Here is a 27,883-nt window from a genome sequence, read left to right on the forward strand (position 1 = left end):
CTCCCCGCCCAGGCCACGGGACGGCGACGAGCGGAGCAGCCGCCAATGGGAAGCCGTAAATTTGCAAGTTTCGCAAAGCCTTCTGGAAAGACATCTCACCCTAAAGAATTTCGCTAAATTTTTAAACTGGGTTAAGAACTGGTTTTTCTAGGTTTTGTCGCTGCAAAGTGATGATTCCATGCGTTGTGTCACTGGGTTTTGAGCCATCTTCCAAACCATGAAGTAAAGGGAGCCGGCAGTATTGAGCTATAAATACATCCTGAGGAGCTTTCATTGTCTGGATGTGAGGGCGATCTGGCTGCGACATCTGTCACCCCATTGATCGCCAGGGTTGATTCGGCTGATCTGGCTGGCTAGGCGGGTGTCCCCTTCCTCCCTCAACGCTCCATGTGCGTCCCTCCCGAAGCTGCGCGCTCGGTCGAAGAGGACGACCTCCCCGATAGAGACGGTACCGTTCATCGGTCAAGGGTATACGGTAGCTGCGCTCCCCTGCTAGAACCTCCAAACAAGCTCAAGGTCCATTTGTAGGAGAACGTAGGGTAGTCAAGCTTCCAAGACTGCAGACACATCCAAGTGAGGCGCTGCATGGGGCAGTCTGCCATTGTTTTGTACTCATATGCACATTCGGTGAGTGATGGTGTGTGTATGCAAATTATTTTATTTCACTGTATTGCCTCTTCAATTCCTCACTCACCTACAAATCCGTGAGCTACTCATGTCACACCTCCCCCCCAGGTAAAACTGGAATCCTTGCAAATGTAAATGTATTTTTCACCTAGTTCTTCACCTGTGCACAAGTGCTTGTCAGCCCACTTAAACAGCTAACAAAAGGGCTGAGCTTGTAAGGTATAAACTGTTTTCAGCTTCTGCTGCCTTGAAAGCAGGGGAGAAGGCTAAAGAGGTGACACAAGACACAGAACAATAGAACAGGAACAGAACAGAATAATTTCCCTTAGAAAGGGACCCACAACAATCTAGTTCAGCTGCCTGTCCTCGTGTTATGCATATTGCAATTCAGTCTAGCAGGTAGTTTCAGAGCAGCTGACAGCCAAGGAAGACTAAGCGATCAGTTTTACAGGGAGCTCACAGTGTATTGCAGGAATTACATGCTTACATTCAAACCATGTGGCCAGTGAATGTGCAGTGTCCCTCTAAGGTGGCTTATTAAAAAAAAAATCTAACTCCAACTAAAAAAACCCCAACCAAACAAAAAACAAACTAAAGTGCTTTCATTAAAAACTGAATAATAAAAGAACAAGTCAGTCAGCCAGTGCATCCTCAAGGATAACTTTATTCTGGGCAGGACATTTGACACAGAAGGAATGAAACAAGCATTTAGAATGCTGCTGAACAAAAACACTGAATAAACAAGAACCATTATTTCTCCACATCTCTGACAATTCCATATTAAGTTCTAAAATGTTCCTTCAGTACACGTTTTCCTCCTCACATTATGGAACATCCTGCTCATATCAACAGCCATATCAGATACAGGAACACCAAGAGAGTGGATTTTCTGGCTTTTTTTTCTTCTTGCTAACATTATGGCACTTACACAATGCTTTTTGGAAAATATGGATTACAGGGGTAAATGAATCCACTGTCAGACTCCTTTATTATTACACGTTATGCCTGAGAAAATGTAAACAGTACAATTCTAAAAACATTTTCCACAAAGATGCTAAATATTAAAGCACAAAGTAGTAGGTTACATATCATAAGTTCTCAGATATGCTGCTTGTCCAGATTTCAGTATATAAAGACCTCCATCTTTTCCATATCTGTATTGCACAGGGACAGCACGGTAAAATACATAAACTCAGCTCTATCCTGCTCAAAAAGAACTTTTCCAGCTTCAGTAAGAATGTACTTGAGTAAAGGATACAGCCATTACATCTAGCTAATTTTCTGTCTCACTAAGTTAAAACTAGCTGTGATTCTCAATGTCAAGATTATTAGCTTTTTTCCCCAAAATAAAAGGCTTTAACTTAGGAAAGGAGGAGATATATAAAAAAAGAAAATTATAAGTACAACTTACTTTTCTAATCTTTTGACTGGACCAACTAAAGCCTGAATGCTATAGTCAAGAGAATCACTGATGGCCTGATAAAGGTTCGGAGATTACAGGCCAGGTTCAGATTCATCCTGTGCTACTTAAATCTCACAGAGTTGTCCCCCTCCTCAGTAGAGACTCAGCTATCTCCAGAATGTTAGTATGCTCTCAAATGAGACGGGTTTCTTTTGACATGATTCTCACTCACCAGGGGTGAGTCACCTCACAACAAAGGAGCTCATACTTAGGTATGATGAATCCAAGCCTCAGCTGCCTGCTTTCATGACTTGTCTCCTTCCACTTGTAGGAACTAAGTGTACAGACCAGACTACTTACATGGCCTACTGAGGTCTAAGGATACTGCGATAGGTTCAGGGTGTTCATTCTTGAGACAAATTACCTGGTGATAAAATAAATTAAATGATACATAGACATAAATACAGGTATTTATTTCCAAGAGAAACAACTGTCTTTCCAGTTCTATCACAAATATACATATTTCCCTTTCCGCTTACCCACAGACACCCATCAGTGTGCACTTTAGAAATCAAATGGCTGCTTTACTTTACTGCTAAGCATTGGCATCCCTGCTGTGGAAGCAGTTAGGTATGGTTTGGAGTTAGTACTTGCTATGCCCAGATAACAGGGCAGCAGGACACACAAGAGGTCTTTGGCATGTGTAAGTCTTTCATGCACACTTTTGCTCTTTCTTTGTCTTGTACTGTCTCACTGTGGGCTGAGCCTATAAAAGCAAACAGTGAGCAGTGCTCCTTGTGGTTCCCCCTGTAGCACTGAACCAGCAGCCTACCCTAGCGTACAGTATCCTCAAAATCCCACACATTCACCACGGGAAGCACTGAAAAGGCCAGAATATGTTCTCAATCTTGACCACAGCAGCTGCCCCTTCTGTGTGCTGGCAGATCCCATGGAGAGGATCTCATTGACACAGAAACTATTCAATTCCTGTGAAATGGCTGGAAGCTGAGAAATGCACCTGCTCTGATCCCTTTAGGCTGGATTTAAGTCTCATAAATAAACTATTTTCCTGAGCTGATCACACAATGAGCTCAGTAAGATCAGTATTTCGGCACACTTCCACAGGGAGATGCATTTTCTCAGCGCACTTCAGCTTTGGCAGCATTGCTCCAGAATGCAGCTTATGGAAGGTCTTCTCCCACAGCACTGAACAGTTTTATCTTTCTTCCGTAGAAGGAGCTGCAGAACAGACAAATGCTGGCAGTGCTCTAAAAGAATCTTCTGCTGATGGCTGGACTCTGGCACTCCTTTCCAAAGTAGAACTAAACCAGATTATGGGGCTACTTCCTTTTTCTCTATACCTCGATATAAATCATACTCTCATAAACTGAGTTAAACTGCTCTTCAAAGAACAGTTTTACCAATTTAAAATTTATCAATTTCAGTGAAATCAACCACAGTTTTACAACATTTTTTTAACACGACCACATAAGATCCCATTTTTTCCTGTAGAGCCTCTGGGCCAAATTTATGGAAGCTGACATATTCTTCACATTGTAAAAGATGTACTGAATGAAGAAGAACTGAGTATAAACATAAGTAAGGTTAGACCAACTCATTTCCTCTGGGTTGCTTTGGTTTTTTGAAGTTTTTTTTCCCTTAAGTGATTTAGAACAGTTGTGAAAAATAAGTCAGCTGCATAGATCTTGTTTCCTTAAACTATGTTGCTGGCATGTCATTAATATTTTGTTACTCTGAAACCAGTTTTATTAGTGCTATTAATTTATTGTTAATATGTTCTTAATATATCTCCAGCTTTTACATTTGCAACAAAAGAAAAAGATGAAACAGAATCTCTTTTTTCTCCTTAGAAATCATTAGACCATTTACATAAATTTAACAGAGATAGGTCCACATTCTATTTCATTGTGAACAATGCCAAAGAACAACTTTTAAGCAGGAAAAAGGAAAGCTGTGTTGGAAAACGGATCCACAGAAGAGTATTTACCCTTCACCAAACAAGAGTAAGATTTGGTAAATCTGAATAGCAGTCCAACAAAAAACCTTTCAAAGGCAAAAATAAATTTAAAAAAGGTGCCTCCCACTATCTTTTAGCAGTCTCTCAGTGACTGTGAAGGAGAGTTTACACTGTTAAGTCGCTCACTCACTCCCTCTGATGTCAGTACGAAGCAATGAGCATAGGACAACAGAAGTGTGGCACTGAGACATGGCATCACTTGAAATTACACAGCCTCAATTAGCACATAAAACTTCAGAAAATGTCTAATGAATGCCCCTTCCTCAGCACTTCTTCACTGCAATATTGCACCACGTTTTTTTTTAATCTACTTCTATAAAAAAAGTTGAGTCTAATAAAAAATTTAAATTTTTTAAAAGTTCATCATAAAAATTTACTGTATAAAAATGCCAAATACCCTAAGCCTTATATACAAAATTCATCACTTTTATGAAAATAACTGGACCCATGTATACAACAAAACATTTTTATACAAAAAGGTACAAGATTGCATTCAGATTAATGCAAAGTAGTAAAAAAACCCTCCAAAATGTCTCATTCATGTAAGATCTGCTCCTTTTAAACGCACAGGTATATAAAGCAGTACGGCACGTCCCACGCTGGACACCATTTCGGGGGATGCCCGCAGTGCTCGGAGGGCACCTCCCCGGTCACCGGGGAGCGCCGTACTTGGCAGACCAGTCAATGCGGCCGTGGATCGGCTCCGCTGCCGGCGGCAGGGGCATCAACCGCGGCGAGCTCTTGGAGGGCGAGCTGAACGACGGCCATCCAAGAAGGGGCCTGACCGATGTCAGAGCTGCAAAATCTAAAGGACAAAAAATTCTGTGATAAAAAGGTTCTGTGAGAGCTGTCCATACTGAACAACAACTGGGTGCAGGTTCAGATCCTTACTTCTTCAGGAGGTAAGTCTCCTTTTTTAACCAAGTTTGCTGATGTGAAACAATAGTGGATCCAATCCCTAAAACCTTAGCAGACAAAGAGTATTTACATCACTGATTTGGCAAGTGTGAATTCTACGCCAGCTCTCACACCAACCTATAGGTCCCATTGAAATAAGCTGTAGATATGTAGATAAACCCACATATTTAATAAACAAAAGTAAACACAAACCAAATCCTTCTCCATATGAAGTTCTGCAAGGTTACAAACAATACTTCTAGTCAGTCATATACTGACAAAATAAAGCAAAGAGAAGTAGTTCAGTGCTGCATACATACAGCATCACTGGAGTACTGACCAAGGGACCGAGAGAACTTTAGTACTGGACTTACCAGAAGATGGGTCCACAACTGGTGCTAACTGAACCCTCTGCCCAGCAGAACCTACTTCCTTCTTCAGAAATGAAGGGACATAAGCATTTGTTAGACCACTTGATCCTATGGGCCCTGAAAGAAATGGCAAGGAACACCTGAACACAATGAATCTCCCATACTGTCAACAGGAGACAAAGGTGTGCCCTGAGGGATCATTTTCAAGACCAAGCCTGATCATGGAGTGATCAAAACAAGAACTTAATTGAAGGCACTTGAATCCTATAGCTCCTATATAAACACCTGCATTCAGGAGAGTGTCAGCATCAGACTGCATTAGAGATGAATGGAAAATATGTACAAATTGTACCTGTCAGAGAGAATGGCAGTTCTCTCTGACATCTCAGCTTTTTCAAGGTTTCTCAAAGCTTTCAAAACTTAGCATTTCAATTGGAATTATCTTGCTTGACTTTCAGCAACTATGTGCTAAGAATATATTGACTCATGGTTTCCATGTAGTGAGTCTGGGGCTTTGGTGCTACACAAAGCTCTTAGTGAAGCCTGTGAGAGCACAACTTAAAAATGTGGTATAGATTCACATTTCAGATTTTGAAAGCCAGCTACAAAACTGGTCCCTAAGATGAGCAGAAATAGATTTGACTGATCTGCAGGATAAGCCACAGAAATGGAACAAAACAGTCTAGAGTTGTTATAGCACAGAGGGGCACTAAACAAGATATCATGCACAGAACAGGGCCATTACACATGTACCTACGCTGTCCTAGAGCAGTGGCAAAGCCTATTGTGGGAAATGATGGTAATAAATAAAGAAAAATCTAATGACATCCTATGCTGCTACAAAAGAAACAAAAACTTGTAAAAGAGCCAGGAAGGAGACGTCCTATGTATATAAAGGTTGTCATGTAGTTTAGCTATTTACAGAGTCCTCCCATCTTAAATCTTTCTAATTAAATTACATCCAAAACTTTAGGTTGTTGTTTTGGGTTTTTTTTAACCTGAGTTTCTAGAGGCCCAAAATGCTTCTTTGGGTCAAATTCAACACAAACTTTGGCAATAAAACACTTTCAAAACAACATATGCAAAAGAAGTGTGGCACTGCAGAACTGTATCACATGAAAACCTGAAGCCATGGTTTAGAGAGGAAATAGATACAATCTAAACATAGATACAATCTAAAACCACCGTGTTATTAACATGTTATATCTGATAAAAACTAATGTAAAAATCAACAAATTAATTACTTCAACTCAAACAGTGATTAAATACCTGAAATACCAACTGCCAAAAAAAACCCTGAAGAAGAAAGATTAAAGAGTTTTGCTTTTTGTCTGAATTTTTAAACTATACTACATTATTTTAAACAATATCAATTGAAAAACACAATGATAGATTTTCTTAGATTTTCTTTGCTTAATTAATGTAACAAGAGTGGTGTGTACGGCTAGTTCAATTGATACCAGCTTCCTCCTGTAATGACAGCCATTTATGCACTAGGTGGACTAAAATAGTTTGAAAACGAGAAAACATGACTTAAAGAAACTGAAGAGAGAAACTAAAATCAGGAGCAAGTACTTCAGGTTGAACAGAACTAAGCTGTCCAGCCTTCTATGCATGGGGCACGTCAGACTTGTGAGGTTTCATTAGAAGAAATTACTATGTTTCAGTTTAAGGCAGTCTCCCATAGAAGAGCACTCATAATTGATTTTAACACAAAGAACAGACAGGGTAAGCAGGTGTCTTCAGAACTGATGTTTTGGAAATGGATGACTCCAAAATACACCGGTGGGGAATTGCACAGACATCACTTATTATCATTCCTCAGAGTCTTAAGCACACCTTCTTACCTGAATTCATCCTGTTGGTAGCACTTCCTCCCAAACCAGAGGCTTTCCCAGACAAATCAGAACTGGGCCAGTGATTAGATGGAACAGACTCTTTGTTTGAAGTGGAGACTATGTTATTCCTGGTGCTTATTCCTATATTGCAAAAATGCAAAGATTACTTCACTAAAATCCCTGTTGCCACACAGGCCTGCATTCATTCCACTTAATGCACAATCTTAGAGCAGATGTCTGGTTCAACTTAGCCAAAACCTCTCCCCTCTCAGTAACTCTGAATCACTCTCCATCCTCTCATTATACAGGAATGCTGGAACTAGCCACAGGCCCTAATCCTGCAGAAATCACAATGTAAGTAGCTCCACTAGCATCAATGGTTGCTTATATCACAGGACAGGGTCCTTACATCAAGGCCACAAATACTCTCATGTCACAGAAAGTGAACCTTGCTATGTACATGAAATCTGTGCTTCCAATAAAAGCCTAACAGCAACAAGATAACTTGAGAGGCAATAATGGCAATTCCATTTCTCATAGTACTGTACTCTTTGTTTCTACTGAAACCTCAGATTATGCAAACAGTTTGCAGTACAGTTCAGATGACACCTATTATTTGTTTTTAATATAGCTCCCATATTTAAGCAGGGTATCTAACATTCAAGAATGCACTCACAATTCAGGATATGGCTAAAAGCAGTATTGGGATCAAAATTTTACAATTTCCTCTAGTAAAAACAAGTTTTAGCTACCAAAACTCTAAGTGAGACAATTTGAAGTCAATTATTATTTCAGGAAAAAAGACTGAGTTTGCTGTCACAATACCTTCTAATTTACTTAATTAATTTTGAAGAAGTAGTACTACAAATGAATAGAAAGCTAACACTACCTTTATGAATAGAAATTATGAGAAAGAATATACTTATATTCATCTCATTTTAAATACTGGCAGACATGCTGTCTGCCTCCTGTACTTCATCCTGCCTCAGCACTGGTGTCAGTACAGCAGAGGTTATCATGAAGACAGGCATGTAATTCTATTCCCACTACTAGTTTGCCTGTTATTCATGGTACTATACGCTCATGAGGTAAACACATGACAATTTCTTTTCCAGTCTAGAAGACCAGTCTTATAATTTTTAGGGAGACAGGGAATAGTTTGGCACATATACATTTTCTAATGCACTTCCAAGTATAAAAGTATCCATCAGGAGGAAGAAGTACCAACAGTCCTGTCCCCTAGTTTGTACTGCTAGACTCCTAGAATGCGGTTTGTGTTGTGGCCATTTACACTACAAGCTCTTTCTGTCCTCATGTTCTTTGAGCAGTGGTCCGCCTCCATGAGTTCAAAGGATAAGAGCAAATGTACAATGACTATTTCATACTCCTGTTGGAATTGCAGGAAGAAAAGGAAAAGTATTTTACTAACCAGGTCGATACCTAGAATGGTTTAAGTAGTGCTGCTTTGCTGCAGAAACTCGTGATGTAGGAGTGTCCTGCCGCAAAAAGGTCGCATGGGAAGTTCGTGCACTGCTGCCAGAGCCTACAGCATCCAAAGGCTTCAGGTCCAAAATGCTTTCAAATCTGTAATTGAAAAATTGGTATGTATAGTCCAATTTTTATAGCACATGTATATTCACAGCTGACTTTTTCAACTAGACCCCATCTCTAGGAATCATTTCCTTGTAATGTGTTTGCTACACCATAAACACACAGGCAACAGGGAATATTATCAACCTGAAGTCATGCAAGTGCCCCTGAAAATCAGATTTGTGCTTCTAGTTCCCTTATATACTGCTTTTAAAGTTTTGTAAGTCAGTCAGTAAGTTTCTCTCTTCTGTATATGATCCATGGAAACTGCAGCTTAGACTTGTCCAAAACAGTTTATATACGTGGAATATGTCAAAATAGTCCACATGTAAAATAGAAAGTATATATTAAAAAATTAACTTGAAAGACTTAAGCTAGTTATAATTTTCAGTGGGAAAAAAAAAAGAACATGAAATTGTATAAATATACACTTCTAGATACAAAGAAGGCATGAAGAGCAACATTACTAAGAAAGAGGAAAAGGGCAAAGAAATAGACCAAATAGCACATACACATAAAAACCCCCTTACCTACGAAGAGTTTCATCATTCTGCCTCTTCTTGTTTTTCAAGTCCATTCTCATGATGGAAGAGCTGAAATCAAGGTCTTCCAAATCATCCCAGTCTTCAGAACTCTTAACAGTCCTGGGAAGATGTCCCCATCTTCGCCTAGGTTTTGGTTTAAGTTCACCATTTATATTCTCAGAATCAGCAGATGTTTTCTGTTACAAAGATTGAAAAGAAACAAACCCACATGCTTAGACCACAATCTAGGTGACAGGAGCAAAAAGGACTTTTTTTTCCTCTATCTCGAAGAGTAATAGTGGTAGTAGAGCTGTAACAACAATCTTCAACTTCCATCTAACGTCCTAAGAACACAATCTGTAGCCTGCTGACATTATTACAGATCTTCTGCATTTTGTCCTGTAATAAAGCATCCTGAACTTACAGAAGAAGAAGTTTCTTGGGTCTCAATTCCAATTCTATTCATGTTCCAGTATGCACCTCCCAAACCATCACCTTATGCTCAATTTTTACTTCTAGACCCATGTTGGGAATATAAAACTGCATGAACACTTATGTTTGCACAAGCCTGCGTCTAGACATTTAATTTTTTTTTTCTCTTGCAGGACAGCACAGGCACAAATTTGTGTCTCTTCAGTCATTCAGATTCAGCAGTACATTTTGACTTTGTGTGACACTGGTCAGTACAGACCCTGCTTATGACTGACCCTGTAGCAGTAGCATTCACACTGTCTGCTCTCATCACCTATTTTATTAATCCAGTCTCCTCATAGGTAGACAGAAAGGGTACATTCTCATGCTGCAAGAAGAATCTGTTGGTTTCCATGTCCAGTTTGGAAGACCAAAGGGACTATTATTCCCAGTCAATAAATTGGATGCCTTAAATGGATGAAGGCAGTAGTCTCCATCATTTCAATACTATTTAGCTTCATACTTTTCTCTCTGGCAATATTCTCCATCATTTCAATACAATTTAGTTTCATACTTTTCTCTCTGGCATCAATCCCATTAATATTTTGAACACTTTACATCCTTTTTATTCATATGAAATCAGTGTCATCCTGTAAGTGGTGCAGGTGTAAAGGGTACCACAAAATGGCTCTAAAACGAGAAATTTACTTGCTTGTTTAACAGCAACTGAATTTAGATTTCAATAGAGGAACTTCCAGTTTCTAGCAGAAAGTTGGAACATTGGAACCATTTTTTAGTTCCACTCACTGTCCTTTTTGTCTTGTGAAGTACAAGAACCTTGAAAGAGAACAAGAAAAAGAAACACAAGGAAAAAAGCCAGGCACTGTATCAGAAAGCTTATGCTATGCTAGATGGACATTTACCTGCTGAGGAACCTTATTGTGTATTGCAGGCAGAAGAACCTGGTTAGACTTGTCCTCCTGTGCATAGTTACTGTGCTCAGCCCCAGAGTTGTCTGTCTTACACGCATACACCACGTGCTGAGAAGACTGGCTTTGTTGAAAAGGCCTTGATGAAATTCGGGCATGAGGTTTCAGAGGGGGCTCTGCTGGAGGGACAGGCTTAATATGCAGAGACAATTTATTTTGCAGTTCCTTTTGTTTTCCCAGTTCCTGAATGCCCAGGGCATGCCCAACCTGGAAGTACGAGTATCGAAGTGCCTAAAAAGTAATAAAGATGTTAGGCTTAGAAAACCAAAGTTTTTCATTTACCCCAGTCCTATGTGCCAGCACAAATTTAATTTCCTTTGTTTGTGGGGTAGGAAACAGCAGAAGACCCATCTCTAAACACTAGATTCCAGTGAGCACAATCCACTTCAAAAAACTTGCAATAGTAGAGAAATTTCAAGAGATACTGAGTTATCAAATCCTCTGTGGACTACTACAGAGGGAAAGGTTCTGCAGAATTAAGATAGTTAACCAGGTATATGGCAGCTAAAGGCATGTTTCATTTCATGCTGTCTCTTCATGTGTATGTGTGAAACACATCCCCCTCATCATTACAAGATTCAGCCAGCAAAACTCAATGACCCCAGAGATATCTCCTCCATTCTCCACTTCTGAGACTGAATTAAGTGAAAGAAACACAACCCTTATGGAAATTAGTCTCTACCTTTTCTGACAAGTTAGTAAAGTTAGTGAATAAAAGTATTTTTATCTGCCTTACAAGTAATTAGGAAGTTGTCAGTAAAGGCAATTAATCTATCTTGCTGTTTCAGGCACACTCATCTTCCATTCCCAAAGACCTCTTACTGCAAAAAGCTTCTAAAAGCTCAGATTCCTCACTCTATTTGTACTTTACTGTAAAACATTTGTTAATGCTTTTAAATACTGTTACAGTCAGCGTTTTTTTGTTCTTTGTTACCTTTGAGAATTCATAATCTATTTAAATTTTAACTGTTTTCATTAAATTTCAAGATTTTAATTGCACTTTATATTGAAGGTCTAATTAAATCACAAAGGTTCAGCTATGGCCCTTGAAGTCAAGTGTCAAGAATCCCATCTGTTTTCCAAAAGATGCCCTGCTCATTGTATTAGTTGAGTACTACCCAAAACCAGCAGCTACCACCACCTGTATATGCAATACTGATGACCTGGGCAAGGTTTATGTACAGGATGTTGGAACATATCTGCAATGCACTTGAGCTGAGGCTGCCCAGCAAAAGCAAGCCTTATCCAGGCAGCACTGGGCTGGAGGAACACAGAGCAAGGTGGACTAACAGATGGCTGAAAGGTCAGGCCCAAAGGGTGGCAGTCAGTGAAACAAAGTCTCGGTTGGAGGCCAGGAAGTATCTGTGTCCCCCGACGTCATTACTGGGCAAATACTGTTCCAACCCCTTCATTAATGATGCTGCTGGTGGTGCAGAGTGCACCCTCAGCAAGCCTGCTCATGACACACGTAGAAGGAGGGACGGACACACTGGTTGGCTGTGCTGCCCCCCTGCAGGACTTTGGCAGGCTGATGAAACAGGCTGACAGGATCCTCACCAATTTAACAAGGATAAATACCAAGTCCTGGGAAGGAATAACCACATGCACCAGTCCATGCTGGGGTCAACCACCTGGAAAGCAGCTCTGCAGGGAAGGACCTGGTAGACACCAAGTTGAACATGGAACAGCTACCAAATAAACCCTTGCTGCAAATAAGACTAAGTCCTGGGTTGCCTGAGCAGGAATGTTGCCAGCAGGTCAAGAGCAGTGATCCATCCCGTCTGTTCAGCACAGGTGAGGCCATGCCTGAACTGCTGTGTCCCATTGTGGCCTCCCCAGAAAAAGAGAGAGATGGACATAGCAGAGAGAGTCCAGCAAGAGGCCACAAAGGTGATCAAGGGACTAGAGCATCTCACATATGAGCAAAACCAGAGAGCTGGGACTTTTCAGCCTGGAGAAGAGAAGGCTCTTGAGGATCTTATCAAAGTATGCAAAAAAACAGAAGGGAAAGTGCGAAGGAGATTGACTGAGTCTCTTTTCAGGTGTGACCAGTGACAATGACAATGGGTACAAAGTGAAACACAGGAAGCTCCTTCTGAACATCAAGAAACACTTCTTTACTCTGAGAGTAACTGAGTACTGGCACAGGCTGCCTAGGGAAGGTGATTGAACCAGATTCCAGTCATTCTGTGGCACACCACTATGAAAGAACAGCACCTCAGCCTTCAGCCATATATCCTACCTTCACTCTGCTGCTATTCACAGTGACTAGATTACACTTAAGTGTATTTATACATTTGATTATTAAGCACATACCCCAAGCAGCTGATGTTTCATGCAAAAGATTAATTACTCTCTCTTAATTACCCTTCTTTGTCTTTCAAATTGTCCTTGGATTCTCCTCCCTTCTAAGAACTGCACCCCTGAGCAACTGCTAAATGACTGTTCCTTGCAGTAAAAGAAAAAAAATCACAAGCAGACAAAAAGAAAATAAAATCAAACCTGACTAGCTGTTGGCCGCTTTTTGGGGTCCCACTGCAGCATGTCTCTCATGAGCTGCACTGCTTCACTGCTAGCATTAGGTATGAGAGTTTTTAGGTTGTTAGGTACACACTGAGGCCAGCGAAAATTCATGGAAGCTGAAAGTTGGTAGCCTTCAGGCCAGTCGTTCTGCAAGAATGAGATTTTCAAACACAAAAGAAGTTCAGCTGTAAAGTATCAGTGCCTAAACACACTAGCACATATTCTACCTGAAACAGACCGTGTCCAGCTTACTATGGTCTTATATTGAAAATTTCACTGTGAATCTTCACCCTAAACCTCTGGTGAGAGGTGAGTCTTGCTGTACATCTGACAGAGTCAAGGGCACAAATGGAATCAGGAAACAGGAATCTTGCCATGATCCCAATTTTTAACCTCTTAAACCATAGGTTTTTATGCAACCTACAAGAAAAAATTAAATTCCCACCTAATGAAATCACAGTCTAAGGACTTTGTTTGCTATGCAGGGGCCTATTTTTCCTCTTCTATGTGTCAGGTACAGCATAATTACTGCACAGAAAATAAGTTTTAATTTAGTTTATTTTATCTGAGATCAATACCATAAATTAACAATAAGGAAGAAAATTTATTCTTTTTATGCTTACTGCTACCATGCCATTGTGTACTGTAGAACAGCTGCAGGATTAGTGCAGTCTGGAATATCACTTCAGTTACCTTTTTTGGTGTCCCTAAGACTTGGCAAATTTTGAATATAGTATCAATTTCACTGGCGCCTGGGAAGAGAGGCCTCAGTGTGTAAACTTCTGCCATTATGCACCCAACAGCCCAAATATCAATTGGAGAGCTATAGGAGGTGGATCTCAGAAGTACTTCAGGAGCCCTGTACCTGTAGAGGAAAGAAAGAAAAGGAAATCCCAACAATCAACACAACTCAAACATACATGAAATTGCTCACCTCTTCATTCTTTGCCATTAAGAGCAAACATTATTTTAAAACCTCCTCTCCTGTACACAGACTGTTTTTCTTTTTTTGATTAGAACTATATAATCTTCTATAAACTCTCTCACACCTTCCTGACACAGCAATCCTAGCATGTTCCCACCTGCCTTACTACTCTCCCAATCTCCTCCTATGTTGTTGCTATCTGTAAACTATCTTGCACTAACTGAAGCTTTTCAAATTACACCAAGCTTAAATAAAAGTTTCATAATGAGGAGGCATCAAAAGTAGTATAACAACCAGCACGAATTCAGTACTGTACTACTTTCAAGTGTTGACTGCAAGTTCTTACAATGTAAGTGAGCACTAGCACTTACCATCTTGTGGATACATAATCGGTGTAAGGAGGTCGAGATCGGATTTCTCGAGCTAAGCCAAAATCTGCAATTTTCACAAGTTCTGGTCCCATGCAAAGCAGGTTTTCAGGTTTCAAGTCCCTGTGAAAGAACCCTGAAATTCAAATGAAATATTGATGTGGATTGCGATGTCACTCACAGCTGTATCCTTTATTTTCCAACTGGATAGTTTTGCTTTAGTTCTTAGCATCAAAGCTGAAATAGCACCACACAGATATCAAAGTACTTACTATGTGATCAGCAGAGCTGATCAGTACAGTGTTGTTCTATTAGGTTGTGAAAAAAGAGTATACACAAGATGGCTATCTTGTAACAATTCAGAGCATTTATTCAGACAGCTCTCTTTCAAGTGAGACTCCTCTAACATAAAAAAATTTCCACCATTTTAATGCTAGTTTCATTCTAACTGGCAACTGACCAATGAAGTTATCAATCAATTACATAAAATGCTATTTTAAACAATGAGGGCTTTTTTTGCCCTTCAAACTTCTTTTTAAATCTGAGAAGATAATTGGCAAGCACTGAGCTACTCAACACCATGTAAGAGGATCGCAGTGCATTTTTTTAATGTTCCCTGCATTCAGCAAAAACTGATCATGAATGAATGCTTGGCAAGAGCTCTTTTAATACAAATGAGAGAAGTGTCTACTGACTGACTACTGTCTCTGAAATTTGCTTCCACCATTAGTCTGGAAATCTTGTCCTTCTGCCTCTTTCTTGCAAGCACCTGAACCACTGTTCTGAGATACAGCTCCCTCTGCAGTACCTAACTGAAGCTCTCCCAGCTCCTTTCCAGAGACTCCAATATGCTTACTTTTTCCATGACTTTGAATATGTTCCCACAGAGAATGGACCAAACATTGACACAGGATGTGTCTACATTGTCCAGTATAACTAGATTAGCTTTTGTTCATTAGATTAATGTATAACATCACTGAAGACATAGTGCTGTAGGTATCTACTAACCAGGAGACTGCATCCTTCCTAGGGATGCTGAGTTGACATTCTGGTGCCAGCCTGAATTACCGCTTCTTTATGAAAGGTACCAGGCAAAGCAATCAAAGCTGTTCGTAACATTTAGGACAATCACTTCTATATTTTGTTGCAAAGACATGCACCAAGAGAATGCTTGTGAGGCAATTTATTTTATGACAAACTTGTAGAAAGAGCAATCCACTGTGTACTCAAATATAAAAAGATGCTTAAGAGTTTGGATGGACAAAGAATGTAAGAAGTTTACCTGACAAGCATTTCTATGCTACACAGGAGCAGAATGGAGAAACAGAGAGAGTGAAAAAATGTTCATGTGATTTTTTCCAAAACTGTTGTGGAGAGAATCTTGGAACTCATTCTTACTCTGTGAGCCACAATATCATCACAACCATCCCGTTGAGCTTGCCAAATATTTCCAGGTGTTCTTAACTATAGATTTGCAACATCTTGGCAGAAATACAAGTCTAGTGTGGTAGCAGGTCAGTGAAGAAGGCAGTTTTGACACAGAACTGTTCAGTCTCAACAGCTATAGTAAGTTAAATAGCAACAAAAGCTGTTCTGAAATGCTGTGATCCATTTGACAATTCACTGAAAAAATCTGTCTTGGATTTTCGCATATCAAGCATAATATTTTTCTGTGTTTACATATTATGCATGTCACCGAAACAGACTGGAATTTATAGTTAGGTTTCAGATGAGTATCCAAGCTCCATTAGAAGAGTGAATAAAGTCATTAGCTGGAAAGTATTTTGCAAAACACAGTTAAATGTGCTCTTCAAGTGAACTGTAACACTGGTCCTTATAAGCATTTCACTTCGAGGACTCCGGCCACTGATGTCAGTTCTCTCTGATAACCCAGAGAGCTGCCCAGCACCAGAACCCTCACTTTATCTAGTGGACAGAATTGCAGGGGTCAGCAAAAAACAGTGAGGAAGCTTTTGTTAAAATAAGATGTTTGTTTTGAGATTTCTTTATTAGTTAAGTGGGTCTTGTTCCTACTGGCTGGTACATCAGCTTTAGCTTTCACCATTGTTATAAATATTAGTCAGAAGCCCATGCAATGAAAGCTGCTTGTCACTCAGACTTTCTTACTTTAAGTATATCTTATAGAAAATGTGTGTTTTATTCAGGTATCTGTTAGTACCTGGAGAAAAGAGTAATTTCTTCTTTATTCTCAGTTTCAGGGGACCTTTAAATCTATCAAGAAATGTGTTCATTAACATCCAACAAGCTTGAGTGGCCAGACTGAGAAAGTGGAAATCTACAGAAAATGAACTGAGAAAACCTCCAGAATGAAGTATTAGGCAACTATAAAATACAGGTGTTTTCAGTCATCTGAATCTCTCATACAGAGCCATTCTTTTGATCATTCCTGCTACTAAAGTTAGTAATGTAATTGCTTGTGTATTAATCAAAAAACTTACACAAACACTATCTGTCTCTAATTCAGAAGGTTTATAACAAAAATGTAACCTACCATGCTTATGAATAAATGCAAGCCCTTGCAGGATCTGATACATAATATTCCTAACTGTAGATTCAGGGAACAGTTTGTTTCTGTGGAATAAAAGGGAAGAAATAAATATTCATGACTAAATTCATACATTAGCTTATGCTATCTAATGAACCAAAGATAAAAGGTAGCAGTGACAAATAAAACTGCTAGTCAGCTTTTCATATTTGCCTACTTTCTTTTCTTGTTACCGAAGAAATTCTTATTTCTTATTCTACAGTCCCTTGGCACAAAACTGACAATTAACTAAGAATTAAGGGAGTAATTCACATTCTTAAAGGTCTGATTTACACAATGTTGAAAAAGTCCATGGCCTAGCTAAACTGTAGAGTATGATGCAAAACATACTCTTAGAAACATCTGGGCTTTTTGTTTTCATAAGAAGGTATGATATCAAGCATTTCTATGACATTCCCAAAGATAACTAGTTTCTGTTATAGACTTGAACCATTTCCTCAAAGTTCATTATTTCATATAATATATATCCATATATGTGCCCAATTAAATTACAGTTTTCGATACCTGTGCATGCATAGTGTTTTTATGCTTAAAAAGGTATTTCATGTGGCATTCACATAGATGTATTATAATAATGACCTTACTTTGCTGAATCAAGGAAGATTCTTGTCATCTGCCAGGCTGATACTATGGTCCATAGAGAGAAACAATTCAAAGCAGGAAATTCTGCCCTCAGTTATCCTCTGGTGGATGTTATCATGGCCCAAAGGCTAAAATTAAGACTTTCTTAATGCTCCAGCAAATACCAAAAAGCTACATTTTATTCAGAATGCTGACAAATGAAATAAGCAGTCTTTGGTCACGTCAGTTCAAACAGCAAGGAAAATTAATTTCTGGAAGCAATCCGAAGTTTGACATCTCTTGATTACTGTTCCAACTACTTTTTATTTATTCATTTATTTGAGGAAGCCATAAAAGAAGAGATGGTGAGACCAATCTCTTATAAAAGCACCATGGGAGTACTTACACAAAAATCAGAAGTTCTAGGTCCAACGCCTCCACAGAGTGAGGACTATTAAAACCCACAGTTTCTACCTCTCAAAAGAACACCCTACCACACTAATGTGGGACAAGACACTGGAAACTCACTGGACGGGCTGGGATATGCCCAAAGGGACAGTCACAGCTCCTGCTGCAGCCTGCAGCTTTAAGCTATAGTGATCCAAGCCTGAACAAATAATCCAAAGTCCTTTGAACAGTATCAGGGGGGTTAAAAACACATTACACAAGTAATTAATTTATATAGGAATGAGTGATGCTGTTACATACCTCTCTTTCATTAACTGATAAAGATTTTCCTTCATGTATTCAAACACAAAATACAGATGATCATTTTCCCTGATAACTTCTTTTAGCTTTACCACATTGGCATGGTTTAATTTCTTCAAAGACTAGAAACAGAAAATACAAGCCAGATTTTAAAAGGGTCTTAATATAGTGAAGGAGGAAAAAAACCCAACTTTTTTCACTGTTGCAGAAGGATTAACATCAAAAACTCTTTGGTGTCTTAAATAAACAGACAGATCTGAGAACAAAGAACAGATCTCCAAGTATTACCACATGCATATACAGTCTACACAGCAATTTATGTGCTGGTCATTCAAAAGCCAGGTATCTGCTGTCACTGTCAGCACCAAAACAACTGCATTTTCTCTGTAAGAAACTTCCTAATGGCAGAATTCAGACTCTTCTTGCACCTGCACTGGCAACAGTCAGGTTAGAGTCAAGACTAAGAACAACCCTGGAAAGTCTTCCTCGGTATTGTGGATTAACTTTTGCAGGCAGCTGAGCTTGTTCAGCCCCCCAAGCGGGATGGGGAAAATAATCAGAAGGACAGAAAGTGAGACAACTCATAGGCTGAGATACAGAGTTCAATGGGTGAAGCAAAAGTCAAGCATACAAGCAAAGCAAACTAAGGAATTCATTCACTGCTTCCCATGGGCAGGCTGGTGTTCAGCCATCTCCAGTACAGCAGGGCTCTATCACATATAATGGTTACTTGGGAATCAACTGCCATCACTCTGAAGGTCTCCTGCTTCCTCCTCCTTTCCCCACCTTTTATTGCTCAGCACAATGTCACATGGCAGGTCCCTTGGGTCAGCTGTCTTGGCTGTGTCCCCTCCCAGCCTTTAGCCCACCTTCAGCCTACTCACTGACAGGGAAGCATGAAAAACAGAGAGGGCCTGAGGTTGTGAAAGCACTGCTCAACAATAATTAAAACGCACCTGTGTTGTCAAGACTGTTTTGGTCAGAAATCCAAAAAACAGACCCATAGAAGCTGCTACAAAGAAAACTAACTCTACCCTAGCTGAAACTAGCAAACTTGGCTCTTCTTTCTTTTTTTAGATTTTCAGTGTACTCAATGTCCATTTTTACAAGGTACTGTAAGAAAAATTACCTAGGTTTTCTGCATGTTTTCAGTGCTGACTATAAATTAAGGAGGCCCCTAGACCCTACCCTCAAAGTTTTGTTGGCATCAGAATTTCATGCTGTATGTCTGTCCCCAAGCCAACTATAGAGAAACAACTGCATGTACAAAAGTTAATGCTGCACAAAGGGCATGTGTTCTCAAGCTCTGAAAAACAAGCACCAATCAACTCCAGGTGTTGTGACAGGAAAGCTCTCACTCACACACTCCTCACTGCAGCTCTCTACAACTACAAATAATTTTTGTAAGACTACAGAATTTCAATAAGCATTTTTATAAGACACTCCCTTCTAATGCAGAGTCAGGAAACAGAACAGTAATGTCACATGCTACAGCTCACTTTGGGAGTAGTGTTTTGACACAAGAGTTGTAAAGAATTTGATGTGACAGTGATCACCTAATTTGAAGTCAATCACTGAACAAAACAAGTACCTTAACCTCTCGAAGGTTCATGCACTCCTCCCAGGAATAAAATTTTCTCTTCATTCTACAAAAGTAGAGGGGGAAAGAATAACTAACAATACATTGAAAACATCAGCTGTTCTTAGAACCAAAAGCCTCACTGCATCTTAACAATACGGTTCTTCCATGAAAATGTACGATGCTAGCTCCTTCGTCAAAAGACTTTACATCTCTAGACAAGGTACAGGCAAGTTGATTTACTAGAATACACACTCAAATACAATTACAGTCAAATAACAGTTACTATTACACAGGATTGCATTTTTCTGTATATGTATCCTGCTGAAAATAATTCAGAGCCTTCAACAAGCCCAGGCATGCTATTTTTCTTTCTGCTATAACAATGTGGTAGAATAGAGTCTAACTGTAAAAAGAACAAGGGTAGTTTCAACAGTTTTGACACAAATCAAATAAGATCCAATCGCTTCACTGGATCTCCAATTTTATCATATCCTCCTTGCCCCTCTTCTCTATTTTTGATTTCTCTGTGATTTTAGTATTTTGCTGTATTTCCACATTTTCCTTTGTCCACTACTCCCCATGTTTCTACTTCCCTTGCAAGGTGCATCTATCATGCCAACTGCTTTTCAAATTCTGCTTTCCCCTTCAAGCTTATAAGCAACTCTGCTCCAACAGAAACAAACTGTGGGGCAGTTTTCTCCCAAGCCAGATTGTAACTCTGAACACAACATTTGTGTGTAACGTATGGTCCTGTGTGTTCATACATTTTGATTACCACTCAGTTCTTTGAGACGTAACTCTATGCGTCAAGACCAAAAGGATGAAGGCTCACATATACATGCACACAGAAGATCACAGATTAAAACTCACAAAAATACTCAACTGTGTAGAGTCTGGATTTCAGAGGGAATTGGGCACTCTCTGAGGATCTGAGTCTTTGCCTTTAAGGATGATTCAGTATTACTTATTATTGTAGCAATTTCCAGTTTGAAAATGGCTCTCACAATTAAGAGTAGTTTAAGAACTACAAGCCCCTCATGTCATTAAGGGGTCTGGATATTTTTTTAGCAGTGTTTTTGCAGTTACTGTCTTGTGCACTCAGTTACTGGGCCACTTCTATTTTTAACAAAGGACCGGCATTAACACCTAAGTAAGAGAATACTTCTGGCTTGTTCTGATTTTTCTGAGTTTTTCCCATATTGCAAACTGAAAATTAAAGCAAGACCTTCTAAGCAAGGTCTGATACAGGCAAAATACCCTCAGCAGAGGGGACTTAGAAAGTTGATAAAGCCAGCTATTGACTGCTCATACAAAACAGCATTGTACTGAAAGCTCTTTTGACAAATCTGTCCCTTGTCATGGTCAGTATTTCAGGAAGGTGCCTGCAATGCTTTACAGCTGTCTCTTACCATAGCTAGGACAAATAAGCATTTACCAACTAAAGTCACTACTGAAGCAGAAGAGAAAAATCAAGTGAATTTCTCAAGAGATTTCAAGAAAATCTTCAGTTGAAAAGACCAGTATGTCATAGCATAAAAGATACAGATAATGGACAATGAGATCAGTTGTGTTAATTATCACTGCAGTATTAATATTCCATTGAAAATTAGACTACAAAATATATGTTCCATGTATGCAGCAGCAAAAGGGCTGTAGATTCCAAAGCAGCACTGCAGAATACTCTAAGTAATACGTAAAACTCGTTTGACTGCACATAGCAGCAGAGTGCTGTTACACAATAAGCCTATATATCTCACCCTCCTTAACTCCTGCTGAGGTTTTGGAGGATACAAGGCACTTTATCATGCTGCCCAAATACAACTCCATACTAAAAAGCTGCACAGAATGTGAAGTACTCAAAGCAGCATGACCAAGTTGATGCAGACCTAGAAAGGAAAAACGTGGACTATGCATTATTAAGTAATGTATGAGAACACTTACTTTTTAATGGCTATCAGCTCTCCAGATTCAATGCTTCTCCCTAGGAGAACAGAGCCGTAGGTCCCATCACCAAGCTGTCTGATAGTTTTGTACCTATTCATGATGAGGATACTTCAGCTGCAAGCACATTTCAGTCCTTGGCGTTTCCTGTGTTTCTTCTCCTCCAAGTGTAACCAGTTCTTTCTGTGGCAGCATAAATACAGAGCACTCAGGACAGTGTGAACAGTTGCAGGAATCATGTTTTCAAGATTTAGCCTTTGGTCTGAAAGCACAGAACATAATCCATTTGATTTCTGTACCCTTCTGAGATTGCTTGTTTGCAGACTCCACTCTCCTCCAAAGGAACAGTCCCCATGAGCCATACACATAGACTTGTCCTGGTGTCTCACCAGAAAGAGCCAGCCTGTATCTGGATGTAACTGGGTATAATCCCCAAAGCCAGTCCCAAGCGAAAGCTAAAGGTACCTTACAGAAAGCTTGCAGGCAGCCCTGATGGGAGACACTATTGCTAAAGTCACAGGATAAAGTCTCATGGCCTGGAGAAAATCATCTGCTAGCAGAAAAAATGAAGCTCTACAATACAATAGGAGGGGATCTGTCCTAGCCAGATTTTTAGGCATGTAAGTCATCACCTTACAAGTCACACTGCCATCAGTTAAACCAATATCCTGAATTTCCATATGGTCCTATGTGAGAGAGCATAGCCATATGCATTCTTTTAAACAAAGTGTGCAGAGGAAGAATATTACATTCATGTCAGGTAAGACCAAATGTATTTTACTACAGTAACTCTAAGCATGAATCAGTCTCTAGAAGTAGTGGCTACATCAGATTATCTACCTAATCTTTTGTTGTGACACTGCATGACCAAAAAAAACGCCATAGAACAGTTTGGGTTGGAAGGCACCTTAAAAATCATTTAGTTCCAACCCCTGTGCTATGGGCTGAGTGAGACACCTTCCAGTACCCAGTCTGGCCTTGAATCCTTCCAGGGATGGGGCATCCACAGAATCTCTGCTAGATAATAAAGCAAAGAACTTGTTTCTAGTTTAATGTAATTGTTGCTGGTATTTCCTCCACTATAGTTTAGAAAAAATGGAATCCATTCTATGTAAACTAATCATACATTTGAAATAAAATTCTCCTGCAATGAAGGTTTGGTCACTTGCATTCTCTTACTCTTCACCCCTTAAAAAGACAACAATATTCATGACTTGTGACTTTTGCCTTCTGTAATGTGTATTTTAACTACATTTTCACTTTTTTTTTCTGCAGTAGCCTTGTATCTCCCTTATTTCACAAAGTTGTGTTGCAATTTTAGAGGTAATGGGATTATGTTATTGGAACTCTGAACTGACATCAATGCAGAGCCACAATCCTGTAGATGCAAGAAGTTGTGAACATCCTTTATTTTCCATCTTCTAAGCCTACTAGCCCCACTAATACTGATCCAGGAATGAAGACCAGGAAATCTGAAGTTAGAAGACCTTTTGACAATCTACCCATTGTGCATCATGTCTCTAAATCTATCTCAGACACTGGTCAGTGTCCCAGACAGGCAGGAGGAACTGCCCTGTAGCAGTATCTGTTTCTTTCCACACGCTCACTACTACAGAGACCCAGGACTGAGCACCTTACATTAGAGACCTAATCCCACATTTTGTACTACTTGCCAAGGAACACAGAGCCTGTCCCTAACAACAGCAGTTCCAAGTACCAGTTCCTTTTTGGCTGGTTTTCAGATTGTGCACCTGAACAGCACAAAGCTATGTTCAGTGGTCTGCATCCAGGTTAAAAAGCTTTAACCTGCTTACTCCAACTGGTCAGTGACTGGATAGCAGCTCAAAAGCCTTCATTCAGATACTCGGCAACAAGATTTCAAACAATGACACTGTCTTGCATGCTCTCCTAGTCTGAAAACCTAAAATGTATTAATATCCAAACAATTTTATACAGTAATTTCAAATCAACACAGTTGGGACTTGTGGACTCTTCTGCACACGCTGCCCTGATGATACAGTTCTGAAACTGTGATCCTAACAGCTGTGATGTCTTAAAATTCAGACTCCTATGCTGTCCCTATTTACCATTCACACATCCCTTTCAAGGAACTGTGACTGAAGAGTGGAGGAGCACCCTTGCCTCATATTTGAGAGCCACAGCAAAACTAAAGATGTTTAGCACTACTTGCAACAATCACCAATGGCTGGATAGATTGTTTGTTTGATGTCTCTTGAACAGATGCAAGTGGTGAACCTAACTATTTATTCGTTACTGGGGATACTAATTAAGTGCCTCTCCTTCCCACAGCCACCAATTTTCAAAAAAACTTGTATGAAATTATCTTTGCATTTGTCAAATGTGACCAAAACAGACTAATGGAAATATTTTTGAAGACCAAAAGTGAGAAAAAAAACCCAAAACAAAAACGAAACAAATCAACAAAAAACCCCAAACATACAAAAACAAACCCCCCAAAACAACAAAACCCCCTAAATCCAAAACCAAACAAAAAAACAAAACACAAGAAAACCAACCCCCACACTATTGAAACAATACCCCAAAAAACAAAAAAAAAACCAAACCCCAACCAACCAAAAAAACCCCAAAATAAACAAACAAACAAAAAACTCCAAGGAAACCAAAAACAACAACAACAAAAGTCAGAAAACACTTATTTCAATGAGGAATTAATGCTAAAAAACATGCCAGGATGCACAGAAATTAACCCAGCTGCCCTGGAAGCACAAATCCACCTGTGTGAAAACCCACTGACAAAACCTGAATTAAGTCTTCTCTGGTTAACTCAATCAGCACCATTTCTTGTTGTTTATAGTGAGGTTGTTTTAAAATCTACTTTACTTGGCCTTCAGACTGTTTCGCCTGAGCCCCACTGAAAAGAGCATGAGTCTCCCAACAAGCAGTCTGCAGAGCTACAACATATATCATCTAATCTAAAAATACAATCTACACAAATTCACACCACCAGAGGATGTAAATATAAACTGCAAAAATATCTTAAAGCAAAAAGTGTGTTGATACCACAGAGTAAAATGTAAACCCCTTATTTCCAGCGTGTTGTAACTCCGAGTTCAAACTCTACCTCACCTATACTTTTATCCCCGCAGAAATCGAACAGCAAAACGCCTTTAACAGCAAGCCTAATTCTATATATCGAGAATGCTTTTTAACTAAGTACAACTCAAACCTACTGTTGTCGCTTATGAACCCTTTAAATACGTATCCACCACAGTTGGAAGTACTGAAGCACCGAGAACTGAAAGCGAAACTGGCTCGCGGTGCCACAGCCGAGAAACGCAGACAGTAAACAAACAGCATGTGCCTTTTTAAACTTGTCCTGCGCCGTGGCAATTACTCGAAGGTATTACTAGCAGGCAGCAGTGAGAAAGGCGGGGTTCACAGCCGTGGGTGTCCATGGGTGCGGTCCCCGCGGCTGCCCCGTTTGTCACGGAGGGCTCCGGGGGTGCCCCATGAGCTGCACACGCAGGCAGGGACAGATGAGCGATGGCGGGTCCGCCGCTCAGGCCAGCTCCCGGCTCCTGCCCGGCCTCCGCGCTGCGGCGGCGCCCGACCCCGGTACACTCGCGTGCCCCCGCTCCCGTTCCTCGCCGTACGGGATCGCGGGTTCCCCGGCCAGCCGTGCCCGTGCCCGGCAGGACTCACCGCGGACGCGTCTCCCCGCTCGGGCCCGGCCTGCGGACAGGCCCGGAATGGCGGCGCCGCCGCCCCGCGGAGCAGCTGCGGCCCAGAGCGGCCCCGGCCGGCCTCGCTCGGCCCATGGCGCGGCCCCGGCCCCCGCCCCCCCGGCCCGGCCCCCGCGCCCCCGGCCCGGCCCGGCCCGGCGGGGCTCCCCGCGGGGGGACAGCGCCCCACGACTGCGGCCGGGGAGCCGCCGGGCCCCTCGCAGAGGGGGCGCTGAGCTGGGTGTTAAGGAGAAAGAAAACAAACAAACCATCTCTGGAGCATCTCTCTTATGAGAGACTGCGGGAGCTGAGCCTGTTCAGCCTGGAGAAGACTGGGAGGGGATTTCGTTAATGCGTAGATGGATCTCAGAGGTGGGTGCAAAGAAAGATGGTGCCAGACTCTTTTCAGTGGTGCTCAGTGACAAGACGAGGACCAATAGCCATAAACTGAAACACATGAGGTTCCATTAACTGTGAGGAAGAATTTCTTTACATTGAGGGTGGCAGAGCACTGGGCCAGGCTGCACAGGGAAGTCATAGAGTCCCTCTCCGGAGACATTGAAAACTCACCCTGGATGTGTTCCTGTGTAACCAGCTCTAGGTAAGCCTGTCTTGGCAGGGGAGGTGGTCTAGATGACTTCCAGAAGACCTCACCAACCCTAAGAGTTCTGTGATCCTTGTGAAAACAAAACCCAGCCGAACAAACACGAACCCCACACTGATGGGCCTCTCACATCTCAGAGAGGAGTTTAAACAACAAAACTAGAATGTGGAAATACAAAACTGTGAACAATGGGAAGAATATTGAAATTTTAAGTGGGGGCCTGTGCCTTCCTCACCCAAGCACCAGCAGCTCACTCTGGCTCTGACAGGATCAGCTTAAGATATAACAGGAAGAGCAGTAAAAGGAAAACAAGGAACAAAAAATTGTTCTAAAACAATTGATTATCAGGACTGTAATCGTGATTCAGGAAGTGTCAGCTTCTTTTTACACGTCATCCCTTAGGTTTTAAAAGTAAAGCATAGAGTTAATTCTCAGGGTTTGGAAAGACAGGATGAGCTAGTGCTGTAATTCAGGAATACAGTGTAGGACAAGACATTCATTGGCTAAAACAGGTGTGGGGAAAAACAAAGCTCTGGGTCTCTCCCCCACCCCATCTAGTCAGAGGCTAATCTTTATATTTACATGAATATATCATAAAGACTCAAATTCCCTCCAAGAGACAGGCATGATTCTCAGTGAAGCCAGGAGGAGCAGTACACACTTACATGAGATTTCTGCTTTAAGCTACCCATATTACAGCCCATGAGCGCAATCACTCAGCCATGCGACAGCCACAGGATGCCGTTTTTCTCTTGTTACAGGCAAGGCTTTTCCATTCCCAATAGAATAATAGAATTATTTGGATTTGAAGTGACCTTAAATATCATCTAGTTTCAACCCCCGTGGCATGGGCAGGGACACCTTCGCCTACACCAGGTTGCTCAGACCCCCACCCAAACTGGCCTTGAACACTGCCGGGGATGGGGGATCCGCAGCTTCTCAGGGCCACCTGCGCCAGCGCCTCGCCGCCCTCACAGTGAAGGATTTTTTACTAAAATGTAACGTTTAGTATCTAAGAAGAGGCACACCCAGGTAGGAGAAAATCAGCTTTGACTCCAAACGAGAAGCAGCACTACTGATAACCAGTTGTAGACATGAGCACCCCATCTCAAATCCTCAGGTGGCCATGCCGTGTCATCTCTACTGCTCACACAGCCCACAGCAGCACCCAGTGCCCCGCTCCGCACCACCCCCGGCTGCCCGGCCAGGGATCAGCGCTACACTCACCTAGATCGGAAACCCAGTGCCGATGCCGGCTCCCAGAGCCCTTGCAGCCCCATTCCCCGGGCCCGCTGCCCAAGCCTGAGGGCTCACCTGCTCTCCAGAGAAGACACACGCCTCCTCATCCTCCTCCTGAAAACGCTCAGGGCAGTAGACTGGCACAAAGGTCCACAGATCCATACACGTGGTTTTCTTCTGGAACAAAAAGACTGTGATACGCTTTTATAAAAATAGGTTTCGTCCACTTTTAGAAAACCTGACAATGCGTGTACTGACAGCAGGTGATAACTGCGCTCACTGAAGTGGACGGGCAAATTACCACGGCCACGAGATTCAATGGCCTCGGCACCGCTGTTATCTCCACAGCGCGGCACCAAGCGCTCTCCCGTTACCTGGTCGGCAATTTGCCTGCGCCAAGGTCCCGGCCTGACCGCAGTCACAGCGGAAATCGCGGCTCCCCAACATCGCCACTTCACCTCGGCTCCCACGTCTG

At 41.1% G+C, this 27,883-nt stretch overlaps 1 protein-coding gene across 2 annotated transcripts; it reads right to left on the minus strand.

Moving 5' to 3' along the window:
• Window positions 1-1,271: 1,271 nt before the first annotated feature.
• On the minus strand, window positions 1,272-27,874 carry CILK1 (ciliogenesis associated kinase 1). 2 transcript variants are annotated; one of them, XM_066547301.1, is made up of 15 exons: window positions 27,783-27,874; window positions 27,484-27,585; window positions 21,862-22,044; window positions 19,930-19,984; window positions 18,339-18,460; window positions 17,016-17,095; window positions 14,507-14,639; window positions 13,904-14,075; window positions 13,190-13,357; window positions 10,622-10,918; window positions 9,294-9,484; window positions 8,603-8,757; window positions 7,183-7,314; window positions 5,339-5,452; window positions 1,272-4,872 (listed from the first exon to the last, which is right to left on the minus strand). In XM_066547301.1, exons 3-15 carry the CDS (start codon window positions 21,960-21,962, stop codon window positions 4,718-4,720), a joined length of 1,875 nt encoding a protein of 624 aa, XP_066403398.1. In that variant the 5' UTR covers window positions 21,963-22,044; window positions 27,484-27,585; window positions 27,783-27,874; the 3' UTR covers window positions 1,272-4,717. The 2 variants fall into 2 exon arrangements, with proteins under 2 accessions (XP_066403398.1, XP_066403399.1); XM_066547302.1 differs by lacking the exons at window positions 27,484-27,585; window positions 27,783-27,874 and adding an exon at window positions 25,546-25,625.
• Between the last annotated feature and the right edge of the window lie 9 nt (window positions 27,875-27,883).

Source organism: Molothrus aeneus, chromosome 3 (assembly GCF_037042795.1).
Source record: "Molothrus aeneus isolate 106 chromosome 3, BPBGC_Maene_1.0, whole genome shotgun sequence".
NCBI lineage: Eukaryota > Metazoa > Chordata > Aves > Passeriformes > Icteridae > Molothrus > Molothrus aeneus.

What these genes read in the sequence shown, in the direction of transcription:
- CILK1 (XM_066547301.1), bottom strand. Translation starts at nt 21,962, where the DNA reads ATGAATAGGTACAAAACTATCAGACAGCTTGGTGATGGGACCTACGGC. An exon ending in TCTTAGGGACACCAAAAAAG is followed by an intron (nt 13,358 to 13,903) that starts GTAACTGAAGTG and finishes TCATTCTTGCAG; the next exon opens with AACGACTGGCCTGAAGGCTA. An exon ending in AGCGGCCAACAGCTAGTCAG is followed by an intron (nt 10,919 to 13,189) that starts GTTTGATTTTAT and finishes ATTACTTTTTAG; the next exon opens with GCACTTCGATACTCGTACTT.